Raw genomic sequence first — 23,013 nt, forward strand, 5'->3', positions numbered from 1 at the left:
GGACAGATTTATTACTCGTACTGCTACAGATTTATTTGGGGTGGTTCTCTTCCACAGATTCCCACGTGCCACACATCTCTTAATCTCATTTGAAGTGAGGGAACTACTCATTTCTCTCTTCGTCTTTCTCAGACGAGATCTCTTGCACAAGGTCTTGCAGTTACGTGCAATGGAGATCCATCTTCTATGTTCCTCCACTAGTTTTTGAACGTCGGGCTCATGTACCTCCAGTCCCATAGTCTTCCCCAAGGACACAACCTCTTCAGAAATGGTGGCCCTTGTTCATGAGCTACCTCCTCAAAGTCACGTTCAATAATGCAATCAGCCCACATTTTTCTCCAAGCAGAATTTAAAAAACTTCAAGTGCGTACACGTGTGGTTTCACAATGCTACATCTATTTTTGTACCGTAAACAGCCGGAACAACCAAACACAGTGCAGTTGTACGGGTATTCATTTTTCGAGTTATGCACGCTGACCGAAGACTGTAAGGGAGACTATTACCCAGAATTTCACAGCACGTGTGTAGACGAGAAAGAGAAAAACCATCAGCTCAGTTGTGATAACGTGAAAATAAATAAGCAAAGCACAAAATTTTTGCTCGTAATGCGAATCATCGCTCGTTAATTGGATCAAAATTTGTTCAAAATTTTTGCCGCTTATGCAAATTGCTCGTTAACCGAAGTTCCACTGTAATAATTAAAAGATGCATCACTATCTGTGTCTGAGACAATGGTGCCCAAGTGCGATTTGTAGGGCTGATCGCCATCAAACCTGTCACCTGGAGGAGAGCCGACCTGATTCGATTTAAGATGGTCGTCCACTGGATGCGATTTGAAGCGATAAACAAGTCACGCGCCTGTATTCGCAAGACTGCTACTACTTAACCGTGCATGCACAATCCTTTGCTGAATTTCTAACGAATCGGTACCTGCCAGAATGTGTTCTGAGTCTGCATGTGTAGCCCTAACATATTTATATCACCAGAATTGTGCTCGTTTCTTTTTCTTGCTGGTGCTTCCTTCCATATTTTGTAGTAAAGACGGTAAATGCTTGAATTTTCTTGTTATGTGATTATCATGTTGTAGATCTGCCTACTCTCCACGGAGAGACTTTTTCAAATGGTAGACCGGTTCGCATTCACGCCTCAAAGTTGACTAATCCTATTGCACAGAAAGTAAGAGAACGTCATCCACTGCGAACGACAGCAGCAGAGGAGCGACGAATCCCTCCGAATTGGGTATTACGCCTCTTGATGTTTTGGCGCAGGTACAGTGCGGTTGTTCATTTCTTTTCCCGCCTTTCGCGTCAGTTTTTATCCCCTTTGATCTCTCTCTCTCCTTTCCAGCGTGAACATGGAAACTGAAATATATGGAAATTGCCGCTCATGGGTTGTGATCAATGTGCGCCAATACGCATCGAAATTCTATTGAACTCCTCCAAATTTCATTGAGTGAAAATACTCAGCACTTTTTTCTGATGGAGTTATTTCTCACTGATTAAAAAAAATAACCCCTCTTTTTAGAGAAACACTACTTAATGTTTTGGAAAGGAGTGAAATAATTTTTCAAAATAACATTTTCGGATAACACTATCCACACCACTGTGAAGATAATAATTGATTAATATTATTATTAATTCACAACATGGACGCCGCCTCTGAGTTTGTGGCAGATGCCTCATTAAGAATGGACTTTAAATAAAGGTCCTCTGGATCCATTTCTCAAAAATTTTAGTTTTCAATATTTCTTAATTATTAATGAACACACTCGTCTGCATGGAGTGCAGTCACGAACTGAGTAGAGTGTAAGGCCACGCACATAGTGGGTCGACCAAGAGGTACGGGAATGAATATTAGACTAGCGACGAAAACAATTGTATTATGTGTTTTGTTCTATACCTCACATATTCGAGTAGCGAGACGAAGGAGAGAAAGAGGCCACTCAACGTTTGTTTTCACCTCGATTTGCTGATTTTCCCTATTTGTTGACTGGCCTTTTCCTCTCCCTTATTAAAAAAAGGGGGGCTTCTGCGGAGGGATTATCATCACACCCTTAGTTTTCAGAACACCTCCCCCTCCGGCTATTTTCTATATATTTTTTCTATATTTCTTCCTCCACCCCTATGAGATTTTTTCTTCCTAGTCACAATTCTTGTAACTCGTACCTATTCGTCCCACTATGAGTGCAGTCTACTGGTCGCTTTCAATGGACCACGTCAGAGACTCCTGGTCGTCTGACTTAATGTCGGCTGTTACCGACCTCATTGTTTTCTACGTGTTGCCGCTTCCAGAAGACGTCCGGTCTTACTGTAGATGGAACGGTTCGAACTCGATGCGAACAAAAACTCGATTCTTGAAGCGCTATTCTTCTGAGGTCGGCAAACTCGTAAGCACGAAACAGCCAACCCGTTAAAACATGAAGCAAAAAGTTTTGTCTCAACGACTGACAGGCCAACACATTCCAAAAATGCATTCACTTGCAGCCAATGTAAAATGACACATGGCGGCACCTATTAACAGCGCAAGTACAGCCCAACGTCGCGTGCGGCTTACACACCTGTGCGAATATTCAATGATTTCCGAGCCACAGCCAGCATTAAGGGACCATTAAACGACAGAGTGGAAGAAAAAAAATGCGCATATAAACGTATGTAATTTATTTATTAAATATAGTCTCTGACTGCGATTTTACAAAGAATGGTGTTCGAGATGTCCGAGTCATTGCGATGCGCGTCAGAAATTTTGAAGCAGCGTCTGATTTGTGCAACGTCGCGGAATCCGGCAATGGCGTTAGAGAAGTCTTCGGACGCGACGCCGGGAGCCAGTATGTTCGTTAGCACATCCCAAACGCACGCGTCGTCCGAAGTGCTTCCTTCGCCAGTGACTACGACTGCGATGACAGGGGCACCCGACGGCGGCGGAGCCGGGCAGTTGAAGAAACCGAACTTCTTGTGAGCTTCACCAATGCTTCGCGACGGCGACAGGCTGTAAAGAATCTCCGAATGTATGGACTTGGTTTTCATGATGTCGTTGCGGTGAGCGAACAGACTCTTGTGGATAGCGAACATCAGCTGGTCGCGGTCGAACACCAGCCTCGGATCGACCAGACCCGCGGATAAGAGACTGTCTATCTTCGACGACAACGAGTGTAACGAAATATCTGCTGGGTTCGGCACGTCACTCCAGACCGACAAGTGCACCTTGTAGAGACCCTTCGAGTCGGACATGACGGCTATGTCTATAATTATAAAAAAAAGAAGTGTTCAGTCATATTCAAACGCAGCAAATAAACATGCATTCTCTCCCCAAAGAGCAGCAGACCCACACCATAAAATAATCGCCACACACACAGAAATTTCCAATTTATGATAAGGAATTTGGGTGGCAGCACTGAACACACGACACGCATCACTCAGATGTAAGCGTGTGGAGAATTCGACACTCTCACATCTAGCAATTCGTATGTCATGTGTGGTCGTGATATGTAAAAATAAAGACTCACTTTTATGCATCACTAAACGATTAGTGAAGTGAAAAACCTGAATGATGTTGAAAACGTGCCTGCAGCACCATAAACGGCGTAGCAAGACGCAGATAAAGAAAGATCTCACCAAAGGGTTGATACACCCTTGGTGGGATACATTCTGCGGTAGTAATGTGGTCTGCATTGTTGTTTCCACAAGTTTCTTTGCATCTAGCGCCGACGTTTATCACGCTTCAATGTCGTTTATGGTTTTTCACTGTGCCAATCACTTTGCAATGCATAAAAGAGGGTGTTTCCAATCGAATTTTTCGAAATAATTCCACTGTGATCGTGACCGCGAGAGCAATGGGTTTTTTTTTTTCCTTCTCATTCTTGAGCTCATACTCTCAAACACCTATACTCCAAATTTTATTCGAATCCATCGATATTTACAGCCGCGAGGGGCTCGTAAATCGGCAAAGTTATTTTATGACCACCCTGTAAAAGAAAGTAACTAACATTATCGCGAAGGTCAAATTGTTGCCTCCCAACGATTTTATGCCTGTCAGTCATCAAACTACGCTACATCAGATTTGAGGAATCGTTTCAAAGAAAATATTTTTTCAATTCCAGGGATAAACACCTGATAATCAGATTGATTAAAATAGCAATCTGATTATCACCGTGTAATAATATAACTGACAACCATCAATCACAGGACGACTTAACGGATCATTCTGTGATTGGTCTCGGTCTCATTTTTTATCTTTTTTCCAAAAACACGGCAACTTTTCACTTTGTATCTCTATATACGAACCGCCGTTTTCGAAGAATACTGCATATGACTTGGCCTCATAACCAAGGATGATTGGGGGTTATCGGTTTGTAACATTTCCAATAATAACATTTAAAAAACCCTGCAGTGTTCTAAGACCTTATAAAAAAACTAAAATGGTTAATAAAAGGTTTTAAATCTCTACGTACGTTTCTACACACAATGGTTGTCATATTCGGAGAGAAAGAAAGATTTAGCAATCGACCATATGATCTCACTGACATGTGGTTTCCTTCAAGACGAGAGCTGCAAATTGCACAATCTGCAGCCCGCGAAAGGTATTCTGGTCGAAAAATATCAATACATGCCATGGTAAATAACTAAGCTGGCCATATTTCCTTCATAAAAATCGGGATCCATGCAAGGCATCGCCAATTATAGTCGAAAACATAGTCAAAGGCGAAAAAAGTTGTCAATTATAGGCAAAATAATTGTCCAAAACAAGTAAAGTTGCCACTTATATACCTAAAAATATCATCAAACGTTTGTTAAGTTCACACCTATCGCTAAAAATCGCCATTGCCGGGAAAATAGGGATTGCTGCAATTCGCAATGGATTGTAATTCATCAAAAAAAAAACAACCCAAGTTATAAATAAATATATTTATATGATAATTAGTCATAATTATCGTAATATAATTTATAAGGTCATGAAAATAATGTCAATTCTTTATTTCAGTAAAAAATAAAAATTCGGGCAAGCCACGTTGAAAATACGATGAAAAAAGGGAAGTTTTAAACAAAAGTCGAGATGTCCCGCAAAATACGGTGACATGGTCACACTTACGTACCAAAGTTTTTGGCCCGCAAGCGGCTGAAATACTACATATTCAACACTAGAGATAGCGTGGTGTTGGCACATCTGGCAAGCTAACAGGAAGGTTGCACCCCTGGTCAAGACCAACCTGACACCGGTCATCTTGGACTCCTTTTTTTTCGAAGATTGCTCTTTCAAATGGTATCGACACGCCATGGTGTGTGTGTGTGATTTATTATCATATACTAATTCCTTCATAATAAACCAACAACGTTGGAGTTTCTAATTTTTGTACTATCCGGGCATGATTGAATTCAAAATTACGTGATCTTTCTATTCCTAGCGATAAACAGCTATAACTTGATTTTTTCAAACTCTTGTTGTTTAACCCTTCCAATACCACATTATGAAAAAATGAAATAATTATGAATTTTTTCGTAGGTCATTTTAGTTGTAATTAAGGCCTAAAAACAATTTTTTTTAATTATTTAGTGCCCAATGAATTAACCTGGAAAGAAAGAATCACGAACCAACCAAAAGTTTAGTCAGAACTATACGTTTACAAAAAAATATATAGAAAAATACCAATTAAAATAACATGAATAGTATATTGCGGTGATTCCCACACGGGGAGCGATTTGAGATTGAGTTTTTCCATTAAGGCTTAGAACTCCCACTATTTTGGTAACAGTTCAAATTTATACTTCTTAAACGATTTCTGTCCTTTTTCCTTTCTGTGTTTCTTTGGAGGGGGGGGGGGGGGTTTACCAAGTGTTCTTAATGTTTTGTGTTCCTCGGACAATTTGTGCCAGTAAAGATGAAGTCAGTCGCCCGAGTGGCAAAGATGCTCGTCTTCCACTATGAAGGTTACCATCAAGGTCCATGGGTACGAATCTGGGCATAGAACATTCGAAGCAAGTTCTTTACCTATCGAGCCTAGGGCGACCACCGATGGATGGAGCCTTCATTTCCCACCCAACTCCACTGGTTGGAAATTGCCGCATGGCAATATATGACCGGAGTTGGTGTTCGGTGTAGTAGTAAAGATGAAATCCACGGACCCCTTTATAAAATAATATTCTGCATATAGCAATATAAAAACAATGAGTTAATTGTTTTCTCATTCAAGCACACAGTCCCGGAAATCTCTCCAACGGCCCCTGATTAAGAACCACAGCTTTTGACTAAGTAAAATTTTTTTTTGGCTCCCTCAACGTGGATAACAGTATATATATTTTTGAATAACAAGAATTAAAAGTGACGGGGGGGAAAGACAACAGAGTCCCCCCCCGGGTTTCAAAATTTACGAGTGCAAAGCAAAAAAGAATTGTTTTTACATGAAGAAAAGAAACAAGTTTCGCGGGGTCGGGGGTGCATCCGGATTTCAGAGATGCTTTGGTGGGGCATGGCCTAAAAAAGCTAAAAAACGGTTGGGAACCACTGGTATAATGTGACCACGGAAAGACGGCCTCTGATCTTCATTACAAAAATAGAGGGTACGAACACTGATCAATCATATTTACATCAGATGGAAACGAGACATCCAGTACATTATTGCCTCACAGGCTGTCATATCACTTATTACAATGTGATCGATCTAATCTAAGCAAAGTCGAGCTAAGCTAAAGAACACCAATTCGGGATCAAACGCTGGATACACGGGCAATTCAGGCATAAACCAACTCCAAATCATTTCCTTTTCTTGGTTTTTGCCATACAATGCTATATAATTTGAATTACATTTTTCTTCCTCTCATAAAGATTAATTAATGATCAGTGATTTTCATACAGTTTGTAACATGAAACAAGCATATTTCTGACAACATACATGCATTAGGGCCTATCATACAAACACAATTCATTCGCTCTCTGTCTCACAACACATTCATACGTCTCCGTGAAAGTGCCTCTGAAACGATTCGGTACGAATCATTCGTGATAGAACGGGGGTGCCGCAAGTTATTTAAAATTCGAACTAAAGGGTTTCATTATAACATAAAAAGTTCGGAAATTTCTGATGTACATGGTTTTTGTGAAAAATATGAACACGATTGGCGCACGGTAGATCTCCTCGGGGAACCGAAATACCCCCCCCCCCACGAAAAAAATCCTTCGTACGCGTATGGGTGCAAGACCTCCAAAATACAGGCCATCTGGTAACCCTGTGCAAAACTCATCTTACTCGGGTTAGGGTGATCATACATCCCGTATTGCCCGGGACAGTCCCGACTTTTTTCCAAAAATGTCCGCGTATTTTCATCGAAGCCAACTTCACTTATTCATATTAACGATTAAAGTTATCTTCCCAACTCAGAAATTAAATTACGATAATTACGACTACAAATAGAAATATTTATCCAACATATTTGTCGTTTTTTTTTTTTTTAATTCACTGCGATTTGCAGTAGCACTTCATTTTCTGCGATTGGCAACTTTTCAGTGATTTAGCAATAGTTATTTAATTTTAGCATAATTTTTGGCGATAATTGGTAATGTTGGGTATTTTCCTCAATTGGAAGGCCAATACCTAATTTGTAATTAGTATTTTTCTCGAGGAAATATGGTCACCCTACATCTTACGCAAACTGTCCGCTTCGAAGTCACGAGACCGCAGAAACCAACAGAATCATAATTTCGTTCAATGCCGCCCTCGTTTTTGCTGCTTTCTCGTTCTTCTGTAATCATCAAAAAGGGAGGACTAACGATTGGGCGATGTCATATTTCTGCGGGAGATGACGAAATCGACTACAATACGTCACGGGCAAGGGAAGAACTTGGAGAATTGGAAATATTCCTATGGATAAAATTCCACTTCCTCCCTCCAAAAGATATACTTAAGTTCGAATAGTCGCACGAATTTTGTCAAAAAAGTCGCACATCAATCACCGGAAAGACCAACCTAACGCCACAAATACCATAAAAACACTGAGGGCGTAGGATTGACAGACTTCGTGTACACCTATTCGGAATTCAAGAGCTAATCAGAGGAGAGGAATTACGTTGCATATTCATTCATTCTGGTGGGGGAGGTCTCTCAGACCCCTTATAAAGTTTAGTGAAGACATAGCAGGGCTGTAGCCCAGCCGGAACCTTATTTCGCAGGAGGACAATTGACATTTAAGTCCCCTTTACACGTACAATATTCCCCGCAAGCCCGGAGCGGGACGTTCTTGCGCGGATTTGATGCAGGTTAGAGGAGAAGGGAACCAAAGCGTTTGAGGAATAGGCAGTCAAGAAAATTAGTAGAATGGGAGAAAGGTGTGGCAAAATGTTTTTGAAACCCCACAGGCTGTAAACCATAAATCCATCTCTTCCTAGAAAGCGACAAACCAAGTCAGAGACTGACCAAAAGAGTGACCTAGAGTTTCAATGCATGTTTGTGACGAAAAGAGTGTGCAATCATGAGTGGCCAAAACAGTGTGTAAGCATGTGAAGAGTCAGAATAATAACCCAGAGAGTGAAGGACCATGTCAGTGAGCGACCAAAAAAGTGATCTAGAGTGTGTGCAAGCATTCGAGTGACCAAAAGTGTGCTTAGAAACAGAGGTGGGGGGCTAAGCATTACCCAAGGTAGCAAACTTGAGGAATGAGTGGTCAAGAAAATTAGACTGATTAGACTACATATAGAATGGGAGAAAAATGGCAAAAACTATAAATCTGCCTCTGATGGACATTCAAGACAGGATAATTGGCATGATTGAATTCCTATGCAAATATGGCGCTTCTGAGAGTGAAATCTTTCATCTACCGCAAGCAGTGTATATGAAGACATATTTGCAACCAATGACAAAACCCAATGCTACTATTTCAAATTCATGAAGATGAGTCTTGAATGAAGATCTCCTACAAGACAAAAAAAAAGGCAAACTCACTCACTTTGTATAAGGGAATACCTCCTTTTCATTAAATTATGCAGGGTATTCATAAACTGTAAAAAAATAGGCATAACGAAACCACAAGTTGCACGATCTCATGCAGATCAGCGATAGACTTAAAGTGACGTCCAAAAGTGTTGTTGCACAGTTCATATCGGCGAATGAAAGACCCCTCTCGTGATGTATTGATCTTGTCTGCTGCAATACTGATTCTTCTGATGAGATCTTCTGCAGAGGCTGCAGGTGTCTCATACACCAACACTTTCCTGTGCCCCTACAACAAGTCCAGTGGATTTAGGTCAGGTGAACTTGGACTCCACGCCAAAGGTCTGCCCCATCCAATCCACTGTCCAGAATATCTGTAATTCAGGATATGTCTGGCAGTGATGCTAAAGTGTGGTACATGTGTGGTTTAGTAGTAGTAGTGATGCTAAAGTCTGCTGGGCTTCATCATGCAAAAAAACACACACCCCCTCTGGATGGCGAGCAGAACAGGCTGCAAAAAAATCTGGTAACATCCTCCAGGAAGACGTGATACAGTGCGTCTATGAATGGATTGCGGCCATAGGTTTCATCATTGTAAATATATTGTTCAAAAACTAAGAAATATTTTAGTAGATACAAATAAAAATGACCAAAATTAATTCAATGTTATCAGATGATGTGCAAATTTAAGTTTACTATAAAATAAAATCTTGAACAAACAAAAAATTTAAATACTTAAATTAATGTTTATAATTAAATATTTTCTACTCAATAGTTTAATTAATATTTCAAAATGCAAAACATTTTTAATCAGCATAAAAGTAAGTTTCTTGTTATTTAAGGGCAATCGCTTAGTAATCTCTTAATATTTAATATTATAATACTTGTATTAATATTTCCTCTCATATTTTTCTCTTTTATCCTAATCTCTTGATATTTCTTAGGGCAAAAAATTATTTGAATGCACTGATCAGAGCTTGACAAATCCCAGGCGCCAGATTGACTAGAAAAATCGGTATTGGTGCCTAAAGTTTCCTGTATGTGATTGCTAAATTTGAGTCTATGAATGACAAAATTTTCTATTTAAAGGATATAAAGTCACATGACTTTACATCCTTGTCTGTGCGAACAAGTCAAAAAATCATTGTTTAGGACCATTTATCTTGAAAACAAAATCATTCCTGACTCCTACAGAATTTGGCTGGCGACTAAATTTTTTTTCAACTCGTCAAGCACTGGCATTGGGGCCTGTCATGATGAGAACTGGTGAAAACCCAACCCCTAATGATACACTGGAGAAACTGGTGATATAGCGCAAATCTGAAACCAACATCCGATAAAACTAGCAATCAATATCCAATTTAACAGATCACGGTTCTCATATGAAAAAAATTCTTTTAATGTTTTTGAATTATAAATTGTATACCTGAATTTTTAAGAGTATTATACAACATAATATCATTCCATGTCCCATAATGTACTTCACTCAAGTTCAGTGAATCAATCATACTACATTTTTGCATTTTTTCTCTCTAACAGCATGTGAAATAAATCGTTTTTTAACATGATTATGTATAAAGGCGAGTCCACATTGCTCATCCCCAGGTAATTTGCTAAACTTGCGGGAATGTCAAGTTAAAAGACAAATAATGTGTGCAGATGAGTCTGTGGCTCATAGGGATCTTCCTTTTTGTCAGTACATCAAAGTGGTTTATGTCAAGCCTCCGCAGTCCCAACTAGGGCTTGACAGATACAAAATAAGTTTTAGTGCCAGTAAGGATCAGAAGAATATCAGCCAACTTAATGGGGACATTGATGTAACTAAGGAGGTGTAATGACAGCCAAAAAAAGGGACAAGGGATAGAAAGACGCACTCTCAACATGATACGAGAATCTGTTGTGTGCGCTCATGTTTCCGATGCTAATTTCACTGTGTTTCACACACACATAACCAAGAGAAAATGCATATACATCAATTAATGGTATATGTGTGAGCTTCGAAATTTTACTGTGCCAGTCAAATTACTTGGGAGCCAAGCACATTTATTTTTTTCAAGAAAACTAACTTTACCTGGAGGCTGCAATGCTGTTCAGACAGCCATGGGTACCAAGTATGATGAATGCAGTTATAGTTGGTTCACTGCTCATTCAAGCCATTCTTTTATCTCCCAAAGTGCTGATATTGTTACAAACATAAATTATTTTATAATGATGAAGCTCGAGCTAGTTGTCACTGATTCTTAGGCGAATTTTTCATTATGTTCATGCACACATGGCATCCACAACAGTGGGCTCTAGAGATTGCAGATAGTATATTTCCTTTATTTTATTGACAGGGCTCTAGCTGGGGGTGCTCAGAGATATGTGTATATATTAAAAAAAGAAAAGAAATTATAACACTGTCTATAATTTAATAGGAAACCAATATTAGAGCCACCACTAAATGCCCTGGTCTGGGGAACCCAAGAATGGGGGAGGGGAGGAATTCATGGCACATTTCTCTCAAGAATTCTTGGAGAATTTCTTCATTATACCTACAGCTAAAGATGTGACGTGAGAATTTTCTCCTGGATGGAAAAATTCAACAAACCAATTCAATAATTAAAGAAGAATATTTTTTTTCTTTTAAATAATGAAAAAAATTTACTAATTTTGTTTATATTACGAAATAAAATTCAATTTTCATTGCCTGAAACATTTAGAACTATTTTTTTTTTTTTTTTTTTTGGCATCACCTCATAATGTCAGGTTTTAGTTCGAGAATATCCTCTGTCATGTGGTAAGAGTTTTCAAAAGTTTCTGTTATGAAAAATTTTCGCAACCTTTAAAGATTAAAAAAAAATTTTTTAATTAGATAAATTTTTAGAAATAAGTTCAAAGCAAAAAATAAAACCAAAGATTATTGACAAAGAGAGCTATTCTTATGATCACCTTCATTCCAAAGAAGATATAGAACTGTGCGAGTCATTTTCTTCAATAAACTTACTGAACTCAAATTTTTTTTATCACTCGTATTTCTTTGCAAGTTGTTCAATTCATCCATGTTGTTTTCATTTTCTTGCTTTAACAGTTTAATATTGTGGGCTGCAAACTTTAATTTTCCTCTTCTTTCTATTGACAATTCCTTTTATGCTGTATGTATGAGGTTCTGAAAGCTCTTGCAGCAATTTTAGAATGCAACTTCTGTCAAACTCATTCCAATGCAAGTTCCTTTCCCCCTCATACCAGCACCAATGTTTTCTGCAGAGTTCCTATAACATTAGGTTTTCTAGAAAGTCCTATTTTTCTGGGTATTTGGGTAGTTTAAAAAAAAAACTCTCTCATGGCATACCTTCTGCAGTTGCCAAATGGTGAGTAAATTCTAATCCACGCTCAAGTTTGCTTAACTCTTTATCTACTGATAGTACTTTGAAAAACCAGATTAGCTCATTTGTTATGTACAAACATGCCAAGGATCCAAGGTTTTTCCTCATCATTTGCCTTTATCATAGCTTTTTCTTTACTCTATTCAATTTCAAGCTATTGCCAATATTTAGTCTGAATACCCATTTTGAATAGTTTTGTATCCTCTGAGGATGGGGGATATTTTTTGTATATTTACTTTTGTTTGCAGGAAAATAACAAAATACACACAGCTTCCCTCTTTCACAAATTTAAATAGAAAGTTTTGTGTTGACCTGTCTCTGTCTCTCCTGCTGCCAAAAAAAAAAAAAATTCCATGTTTCTAAGTGCAATATTCACAGAGATATTCAAATTAACATAAATGGAGAAAAATTGGGAAAGAACAGCATTAAATGCAGAAAACCCGCTTTACCTGCATTTAATGCTGTTCTTTCCCAAATTTTCTCCATTTTTCGAATTTGAATGTCTGTGAATACAGACTTAGAAAAAATACATTTGAATAAAGCATAACATGAACACTGAAGGGAAAACTATGGAATGATTTGACATTCTCTGATTCAAGATGATTCTTGACCTTCCAAAATTTCTTCAACTGCTTATAACATTTTGTTATATGTGTTCATTGATATAAGCCATCTGCTGTACTCTTTTTACAACAGATAAGTGTTTAAAAAGTTTATTACATCATATATGTGTAATGTTGATTTCTGTTATTATTAAATTATCTAGATAATCACTGTTATTTAAAACGATACTCTTATTGTGCATAACATTGAAATATATCTAACGATCAAATTACTAAATTGTAGGACTAAAATGTTATTTAATTTGACAATGCTTAGCTTGTATACCCTATGATGCTTAAGAAACTCCTGTAACTTATCCTTAGTTGAACTTAGTTATTCTTACTTTTGCACTATGATATGGTATATATATTTACTAGCATTTAAAATGCAATGGTTTTCCAATTGAAGCTGTATTCAAACATGCAAAAAAAATGCTTTGGGTATCAAGTCCTGTCAGCTCTGCTTTGGTTGAAAATATTCTTTAATACTCTGTGAATTTATACACCCTGATCTAAGAAATTTTTAGGTGAAAATAAATGAGTTTAATTAGTGCATTAACAGATGCTGCATGAGAATTTTTATATGGAATAAAATTTTGGGCAGATCACAAAATTTAAAATATCAACATAGATATTTTTTTCTCAGTAATTATATATAATTCTGAATATAAAACCCTTCAATCTACATAAAAGTAAGTGTTTTGTTATTTAACAAATCTATAAGGTTAACAAAAACTATTTGACATAATTGACAGTAAGTTTTTGACAGTTTTAATACCGAGTTAGTTTCTGGGGTCAAAAACCTAACTCTGATGCCCTATCATACATATTTTGAATAAACAGCTCTATTCAGCTTAGCAAAATGAATACAGGTAACGAGTAGCTTAGATAAATAAACCATAAAATTATATTTTATGTTTTCTAGACTCTTATGTTGAAGAATTCAAAATTGCAAATTATAATTAATATTTTGTTTTAATTATTGTGATAAATTAATGTTTAAAAATAAAACATTGTAATATGCAAAAAAGTAAGTTTTTCATTTCATGTTATGTAACTATTGTGTTCAAAACATTATCAAAAGGCGTTCATTTAGGTTTTGACGGTTTTCGACAGTTTATACCAGTTTTTGACGCTTGTCATGTCAAAAACCCAACCCTGATATCAAAGTAACCCTCTACAAAATGTAATGCATCTAAAACACAAATCAGATTTCCATTTTATATTGAGATGATGCTTGATCACTGTACCTGATATCGGCGGCGAACATCGATAGCCAGCTGCGAACTCTACTGACTGAGACCAGGAAAGGTGATTGCTTAATGATTTTACAACAATCTTGATCTCTTTGTCAATAACTGCTGGATGATTCTTGATCGCTCGATATCAGATTCATAATTTATCCTGATAAGAATATACCAGATTTTCAATTTCTTTGTCAACCATTGCTGCACGCTTAACTGATTATGGATAAGAACTTAAGAACTAATCATAATACTATGTACATTTGCTAACTGAAAGAGAAAGATTGCCCATTCATTTCTAGACACGTCCATCCCTGTGGATACTTCGATATCTTCATAAGGAGATGTGAGGTGGGAAGTGACTGGTCTTCCAGGTTCAGGTAGATTCTTTGAAAACAATTTGGTCTTGATTATTATTCATTTTTAAATATAAATTTATTCACCTTGACTTCTCAGGGAATAACATAATATTTTGTACGTCGATAAACATGAATTGAACAAAAAAACAAACCCTGAGGATACATAATGACATAATGCACATTAAAATATTTTGTATGCACATTGCAATAGTGCACACATAACTTTGTACATTCATAACAAAACACTGGCATTAAAAAGTAAAAACATTCCGCACTGTCTCTCTGGTATGATCTTAGTACAAATCCAATTGGGATACATCCTGACCCAATTTTTTGCCTACTCAGGGCTGTGTCATAGGCTAAAGAGAACCCAGAGCATGGCTCTGATTGCCTCAGCACAGTCACAGCCCTTGCACCTTCTGCCATAGCAGATATACTCAAAGGTGACAAATAGTTAAAAAATCTAAGTACACAAAAAGCCAGGTCATATAGCCCAGAGAGTTTTAGCTACTCATTAAACTGTGGCTGTGAAAAACCTATGCCAATGCATTATTTGGCATCACATTCACATAGAGTATTTATAATATCAAATAATACACTGGCATCCCAAAGTTAATCCGTGATGGCTTATATATGTTACGGTTAATGTGAAAAATTGATATCATAATAAACTGTTATTTTATTATATAACTGATATCATAACATAATTACCAATCGTCTTGGTAAATTTGATCAATTTATCACTTTTACCAGTGAATATGTATAATAACCAAGCATCATTGGTGAATTTGATAAATACTGAAAACATTACCACTTTTACTGGTGATTATGCATGATAACCAAGTGTTGGTAAATTTGATAAATATTTGAAATTTATCACCTTTATGTATGATTATGCATACTATTCCAGTGTAATTGGTGAATTTGATAAATAAAAAAAATTCCAAATGAGACTACTCTGCGTGATGAATGTATTCAGACCTTTGATATAATGATAACAAATTTTACAATTGTACCCTGATATAATGATACAATACATGTATGAATTATCTGTATTCTATATCATATAGTATGAATTATCTGTATTGTATATCATATAATATGAATTATCTGTATTGTATATCATATAGTATGATTTATCATGTTTACTAATTATGCAATGCTTGAGTATTATTCATAATTGCCAATAAAAATGATTATTTAGAACTTATCAAATTTATCAGCGATGCTTGGGCAATCTTCAGTAAAAGTGATACATTTAGAGAAATTTATCAAACTTATCGAAATGCTCGGCAATTATGTATAATAACCAGATTTATCACATTTACCAGTAACATATATAACATAATGACAGCACTTTAATCTAACCTGACTGGACAGTTAGTGGAACACAAATATGCGGTACTTACAAGGACAGGCCCAAGTATTTTCAGCCTTGATGCAATAACAGCTTTGTAGCCCTCTAAAATGGATTTTTCTCATTCCCTCCAATGTCCATGGGCACCCCCTAGCACACACCATGTTCACATTGGAGCACATTCACCAGAGAACAAGGTTGGAACCGGGGGGGGGGGGGGGGAAGGTCAACTGCCTGCCCCAGGCAACAAATTTTGGGATGGGGAACAAAAAAACATGGAGGAACTGATCAACTTTGCCCAAGAATATTAAGAAGACACCAACGAATAAGGCAAATACACGAAAATAAAAAAATCCTAATGCATTTCGACACCCATGGGTGTCATCTTCAAAGGAAAAATATTTAACTACACTAATCATGCTGACCGAGTTTCCCACTTCCGTTGAATACCAAATCTTAAAGCTCGGTTGCTCATCGGAAGAAGTATGTCTGTTCACTTAAACGTTGTGGTCAGAATGAAAATGTGAGTCTGTGTGAGATACTAATGCAGCATCCTGATTGGGCACTTGCGAAAGAGTGCTACCCGATTAGTCTATTAGTCTATTCAAATTTTCTTAGAATTCCAGCTCGAAATGAATTTAAGCCATGGTGTTGCGATCAGGGGTGTAGATTTGTTATCATTTACTGGTATATTTTTGAAGGTCTGAATATACGTGCCTTTATAGAAAACAAAATCAATTGTGGAAAACTCTCGCTTCTTGAAATCTAAATATATGGCCCTCTTGCTAACAGTGAGTGGCGATTTTTCACATTCCTGATTCTTAACACGGCAAGAGTGTTCATTTAATCTTGCTTTTATGGGTCTCCTTGTCTGTCCTATAAACAATGGGAGTAACGATACACAGAATAATCCGTTAATCAGGGGTTTGAAACGTATACTTCTATTATACGAGGGGAAATTTATTATTTGGTTGTAAGAGGGGTTTTACCGTGCTTTGTTCAGAAGTTAAAATCAAAATGTAATCAACAATTTTTATCCCGTTTTGCAGCCAGCCCCCTACAATTTAGTGGGCCTGGGTTTGGTGCAGCTGAACCTTTCGCACCTGTGTAAGTTTGGCCCTGAGAACTCAGTTGTACAGTCCCTTCATGTAGAGCCTTCCACGCACAGAACTGGCAGATATGATCTTACCAAGTGGCAACTGCAACCATGGATGTAACAGTTGTGGGAGTGGCTTGTTGATTCGGCTTGGCTACTATATTGATCATCAGAGAGGGTGGTAACCCTTGGTTGACTAGGCATAGGTCTCTGATCAACTGTTTGACTTGTTTAGAATTGTTTCCATAATTGGTATATTGCTACAGTAGCCAAGTGAAATAAATAAATGACTTCCACAGCTGTTGCATCCATGGTTGCAGCGCCACTTGGTAAGACAAGATCTGCCATGCACAGAAGGCTCCACATGAAGGGAATATACGCCTTAATACCACGGTTTTTTTTTTTAGCACTAATCATCCAATCCAGAGAGGCAAGATCAAAGTGGCGTCATTATGTTATGTAAGCTGTCATATGACTAACTTTTGGAAGTTAGTATAATTAAGAAAAAATGACTAAAAAAACCTAAAATTTTGCAAATGTAAATGGGGGGAGGGGGACTATATTGCACTTCCATTAACTGCAGAATATCACAGTCATTCCAATTAATGTGCGAGTATAAATAAACGGCCAAATCTACCAGATGGAACACTTCTTCTTGGGATTCATCAGAGATCCTGATTCACAAGAAAAAGCTTCAGAAAACTGCACAGAGTTTGACAGCGTACCGATAACCCTCCATTTTCTAGGACTATGAACATGACCGGAAGTATCAACACCATCGTAACTTTCATCCCCGCACCACGCAGAAGCATAGCTGATGAAGAACATCTGGTCTGGAGTGTACTTCTGTAACCCTTCAAGGGCCTCTTCTTCCACAATATTATTCTGTTGCCATTCTTTGTAAGATAAATAAGCTTGTTTCAAGCCCACACTATCAGCTATATTCTCGTTTATTGTTTTCTTTCCATCGACGGCTACATCAGAACCTGGGATCTTGTATTTGTCAAACTGTTTCTCAAAGCAGGTCACTTTTTCATCGTAATTTGTGATAGTCTGATTTGTCCAGCAATCACACATGTTACCGGTGCCATCTCTCATTCTGCCAACTACATCGTAACCATGTGTGATTTCATGACCGATCACAGAACCTATAGCACCGAAATTCATGTATCCTGGTCCAGCAGGATAAAAAAATGGTGGGTTATGCAATGATAGTGGAAACACTATGCTATTCTGATTCACATTGTAATAAGCGCCAACACTAATTATGGATCTCGGTAACCACATTGTGTTGTAATTGTTCACCGATAGCAATGTAGAAATCTGCTTTCCTAGGAAATATTGCTTACTGTCAAGATAATTTCTGATTATGTCTCTTCCCATAACAGGGAAATTCGAAAATACTTCATCTAACACACTGATGTTATTAAAGAAGCTGTTATAACCGATGGTTTCATGCATAGCTTCTAATTTGGAAATCGCATGTGATTTTGTTTCCGTATCCATCCACGATGATGACTGAATCATACTCTCAAACGTTCTCTTCAAATAGGAAACTATCTCAGAACTTTTTCGACTGTCAAAGTGATCAGAAAATCTTATAAAAAGATAATCGAGAGCTATATCAAATGTGCCCAAAACCTTTTTATAACACTCTTCTTTAACGAGCGATGTAGTTTCTTCCTCATTATAATTATTATATCTAGCATATTTTGTTACAGCTCTTGGCAAGATCAAAGCCATGTCTTGTATAGCATACCATCCAAATAAGTTGGCAACAGTTCTTTTTGAGGTCCCATTCGCAATCAAACTACTCACGGCATTCAAATAAGGCACATCTCTAACTAGAACAAAATCAGATTTGGAAACACAATTTGGGGAACATAACTGATCCTCAGATATTGAACGAAACATTTTAACCCAGTCTATATCAGGAACCAATACCTGCAATTCCGCCACTGATATCCTTTTAGAATCACTCTTATTAAACGAACCAATTAAATTCTGCAGCTGGCTTTCAAGGACTATCATATCATTTATATCCGACATAATTTCTTCAGCGGTCAAAGTAGTGTTAAAACTAGTCACTATACAATACAACATGAGACCATCATTTAACGTCTCTTTCTTCAAACCTGGAGCTTTTATCAACAGGACATTACGGGACGAGTTTCTCGAATCAGATGTAATGTAAAAACCAACAGCCGTCTCCAGACCAAGAGTCTTTTGAATCCCAGAACTCATCAGCATCCAGTCGAAGCGTCTCTCGTCCCAGTTGTCTTCACCGCCACCGAGAAGCGGCAATCCACCGATCCCCCTCAGGTAATCCAAAACAGTCTGCGAATACTGCAGCTTCATTTCCGCAGCTGTTAAACACGACCTATAGAACTCGATAGCCTTGTTGACTATCACCGGGAATTTCTCGCTAGTTCCTAGAGCCGACCTCTTGACAAAGTTCTGCTTTACCCATTCGGACACTTCACCGTCCAATAGAGAGAAAGCCGTCAGGGAACCTTGCTGGGATTCTAACGGATGCAGGTTGTCTTTCCATCGGCCACACACAAAGCCGTAGAAGTCTTGACAGGGGTCGATCGAGGAGTTCATCGACTCTTCCACTGGTACATAGAAGAACTGTGAGGAACTCCTCCGGTCGAAGGTCTGGGAACCACTCTTGTTCCCGGATAACACCAATGCGGTCGCCAAGTATCCAACAATGATTAGGCACAGCACAATGACCACGGCAAAAGTCGCGGCAGCGACACCCCGGCGGTTGGCTAATGATTTGCCGCGGGATTTGGCGGAGAGGCAGCAGTTACGATAACACTCCATTCCTTCGCATTGCGTCTGGCGTATCTCGCAGTTTGGAAGGACCATCATGACAAGACTAATTGGCACGGAGATTTTTTTTTCAGCCAAATGACATTAATGCCGGTGTCTCAAGGACAGTGGTTGGAGTCAAGGCGCCGCTAGTTATTGTTTGTTGTTGATGCTGGTACACGCATCACATCGGACGTGAGATACTCACATATTGATTATACGGAGCATAAATAATTCAACTCACCTTTACTTCAATGAGAGAAGTTCCTTTCCCCCTTTTTTTATCGCCAAATCTCTTCCTTCCTTCCTGAGATGGCGACAAAAAACAACACATCCATGTGTATGCAACAAGTAAACAAATAAACCTGTGTGTGTGCTGCCACAACTCTCTTCCCGCTTCTTTTCACACGGAACCCTCTCTTTCCCTCCTTGTCATCTGCTGTGCGGTATGACGTCACCGTTATTCGTGAGTGGGTGAATGATCGCCAATTGCTACGTTTGACGTCATCACAACCGTTATGTAACAGCATGGAATCAAAAAATTGAATGGTTTTTTTCTTTATTTTTTTAAACCTTTCTATTACCTCTCTCTCAGCACGACAGAATTCTTATGGAAGGAGAGGGAAAAAAACGTGTTTTCTTCATGCGTTCCCCTGATTCACCGAACGTTCGTTACAAATTGCAAGACAACAACATGTTGTTGCATTGATTCATCCAACGAAAACGTGTCGTTGCATCGACTCACTCGTCATATTTTGTTTACTTCGTCAGATAATAGAAATGAGACGGCTGACAAAGATACAGTTTCTCGATTGCGAGAAAACAGGTGACGTTTTTCTCGATGAGCTGCTGCTGCTGCTAACCACACATGCACCTCGTGAATGAATTCCCATGAGGAAATTCTAACGAATTGATGCGTGTCGGGATGTGCCGCATATGTGGTTTTTTACCTAACTTGTTTCTAAGGAATGTGTTTTATGCGTTCTAATGGGTGCTGTCATCTGTCTTCCGAATTCGGAAGCAAAAAAAATCTCGGACGGTTATTCTGCCTGTTGTATTATGCGTGAATTTTTCTGTATTCGCATCGCGGTCTTCTTCCCACTTTTCTAGAAAGCATTTTTCAGTGCTAATCAGCGGCATCGAAGCCGGGGGTGCTATGGGTGCTCGAACAACCACAGTGTTTTGTAGCACGGGGCCACAGAGAGAATTGATTCAGAAATAAAAATCTCCCATGTATAGATTTCTGAATTTTTTCCCCCGCAAATACGGGGCCGTATTTATGTTTTTGCCGCCTGTGGGCTATACAAATTTTGCCACCCCCTCCCATCTCAGTGTAACATTTTTACCCCTCCCTTCCACCCCTTCCCATGCCATTACTAACAAATCATAAACAAATAAAAAAGTGGTACATAGTTGCGCCTAAATTTTACTTTTCTGTCCTGTATTCGTATCCTATTCCGATCCATAATGATTGCCATATAACGAGGGGGGAGGTGCTCAATCTCCGGTATGCAAGCTTCTACACATCGATGAAAAACACTGATAATTTCAATTTAAATGTATGGTGCACACATTCGAATATGAAAGTATCTCGGCACCAATCAGAGATACTTTCTGCGTACTTGGTTATAAACTGAAGAGCCAAAAAACACTGGTACAGGCATGCGTATGCAAATAAAGAGATATGGAACCAATCAGAGTACGGCGCTGCGGTCGGCAACGCCTATATAACACAACACGTGTCTGGCATAGTTGCTAGATCGGTTACTGCTGCTACAATGGCAGGTTATCGAGATTTAAGTGAGTTTGAACGTGGTGTTATAGTCGGCGCACGAGAGATGGGACATGGCATCTCCGAGGTAGCGATAGAATTTTCACGAGTGTACCGTGAATATTGGGAATTCGGTAAAAAATTAAATCTATGACATCGCTGCGGCCGGAAAAAGATCATGCAAGATCGGGACCAACGACGAGAATCATTAAACGTGACAGACGTGCAACCCTTCCGCAAATTGCTGCAGATTTCAATGCTGGGCCATCAACAAGTGTCACCGTGCGAACCATTCAACGAAACATCATCGATATGGGCTTTCGGAGCCGAAGGCCCCACTCGTGTACCGTTGATGACTGCAAAGCTTTACGCCTCGCCTGGACCCGACAACACCGACATTGGACTGTTGAGGACTGGAAACACATTGCCTGGTCTGACGAGTCTCGGTTCCAATTGCTTCGAGCTGATGGATGTGTACGGGTGTGGAGACAACCTCATGAATCCATGGACCCTACATGTCAACAGGGGACTGTTTAATCTGGTGGAGGCTCTGTGATGGTATGGGGCGTGTGCAGTTGGCGTGATATGGGACCCCTGATACGTCTAGATACGACTCTGACAGGTGACAGGTACGTAAGCATCCTGTGTGGTCACCTGCACCCATTCATGTCCATAGTGCATTCCGACGGACTTGGACAATTTCAGCAGGACAATGGGACACCCCACACGTCCAGAATTGCTACAAAGTGGCTCCAGGAACACTCTTCTGACTTTAGACACTTCCGCTGGCCACCAAAATCCCCAGACATGAACATTATTGAACATATCTGGGATGCCTTGCAACGTGCTGTTCAGAAGAGATCTCCACCCCCCCCCCCTCTTACTCCTACGGATTTATGGACAGCCCTGCAGGATTCATGGTGTCAATTACCTCCAGCACTACTTCAGACATTAGTCGAGTCCATGCCACATCGTGTTGCGGCACTTCTGCGTGCTCGCGGGAGCCCTACACGATATTAGGCAGGTGACCAGTTTTTTTGGCTCTTCAGGTGTAGTCTAGCAACAAAATCAATAATGCACACATTACATAATACCTACACATATTATCTTTAACCGCACGTCCTAAAGTGTATTTTGAAATAATGAAATACTTTTTTCAAAATTGCTTCGTGGACCGATTAAAATTCTAGACGGGGCCGCCAGTGGTTTGAGCATTCGTGTGATTTGAATGTGCTTGCATTACTTGAATATACTGAGTGTCCCACAATCACCTGACGGTTTTCAAAATGGGTATAGCAAGAAAACGGTAACAGATATCAAAGTCATACTTGCGCAATGTAAATGTGAGAAGTCAGGATGTCATTAATGTTTCAAGGGATTATTGCATAGTTATTAAAATAAAATAAAAAAAATTAACTCTTTATATGGACAACCTGTGCCCAAAAACTGAATTAAAAAGTTGTTGCCCTCTGTTTCTTCTGGTGCCAA

The 23,013-nt window shown here is 38.8% G+C and overlaps 2 protein-coding genes across 3 annotated transcripts; both read right to left on the reverse strand.

The window, feature by feature from the left end:
- Positions 1-2,642: 2,642 nt before the first annotated feature.
- Positions 2,643-20,195, reverse strand: LOC149085971 (EKC/KEOPS complex subunit TPRKB-like). Of its 2 annotated transcripts, XM_089232268.1 has the most exons (3): positions 19,999-20,184; positions 14,132-14,285; positions 2,643-3,238 (listed from the first exon to the last, which is right to left on the reverse strand). In XM_089232268.1, exon 3 carries the CDS (start codon positions 3,225-3,227, stop codon positions 2,664-2,666), a length of 564 nt encoding a protein of 187 aa, XP_089088394.1. In that variant the 5' UTR covers positions 3,228-3,238; positions 14,132-14,285; positions 19,999-20,184; the 3' UTR covers positions 2,643-2,663. The 2 variants fall into 2 exon arrangements, with proteins under 2 accessions (XP_089088394.1, XP_089088393.1); XM_089232267.1 differs by lacking the exon at positions 14,132-14,285 and having other exon boundaries at positions 19,999-20,195.
- Positions 14,557-19,945, reverse strand: LOC149085972 (neprilysin-11-like). Its single transcript, XM_089232266.1, has one exon. It carries the CDS (start codon positions 19,812-19,814, stop codon positions 17,571-17,573), a length of 2,244 nt encoding a protein of 747 aa, XP_089088392.1. The 5' UTR covers positions 19,815-19,945; the 3' UTR covers positions 14,557-17,570.
- Positions 20,196-23,013: the final 2,818 nt, after the last annotated feature.

This window comes from Pholcus phalangioides, unplaced genomic scaffold, assembly GCF_987345545.1.
Source record: "Pholcus phalangioides strain wild (caught in Gottingen) unplaced genomic scaffold, Ppha-v1.0 ptg000005l_1, whole genome shotgun sequence".
In the NCBI taxonomy this organism is placed as follows: Eukaryota; Metazoa; Arthropoda; class Arachnida; order Araneae; family Pholcidae; genus Pholcus; species Pholcus phalangioides.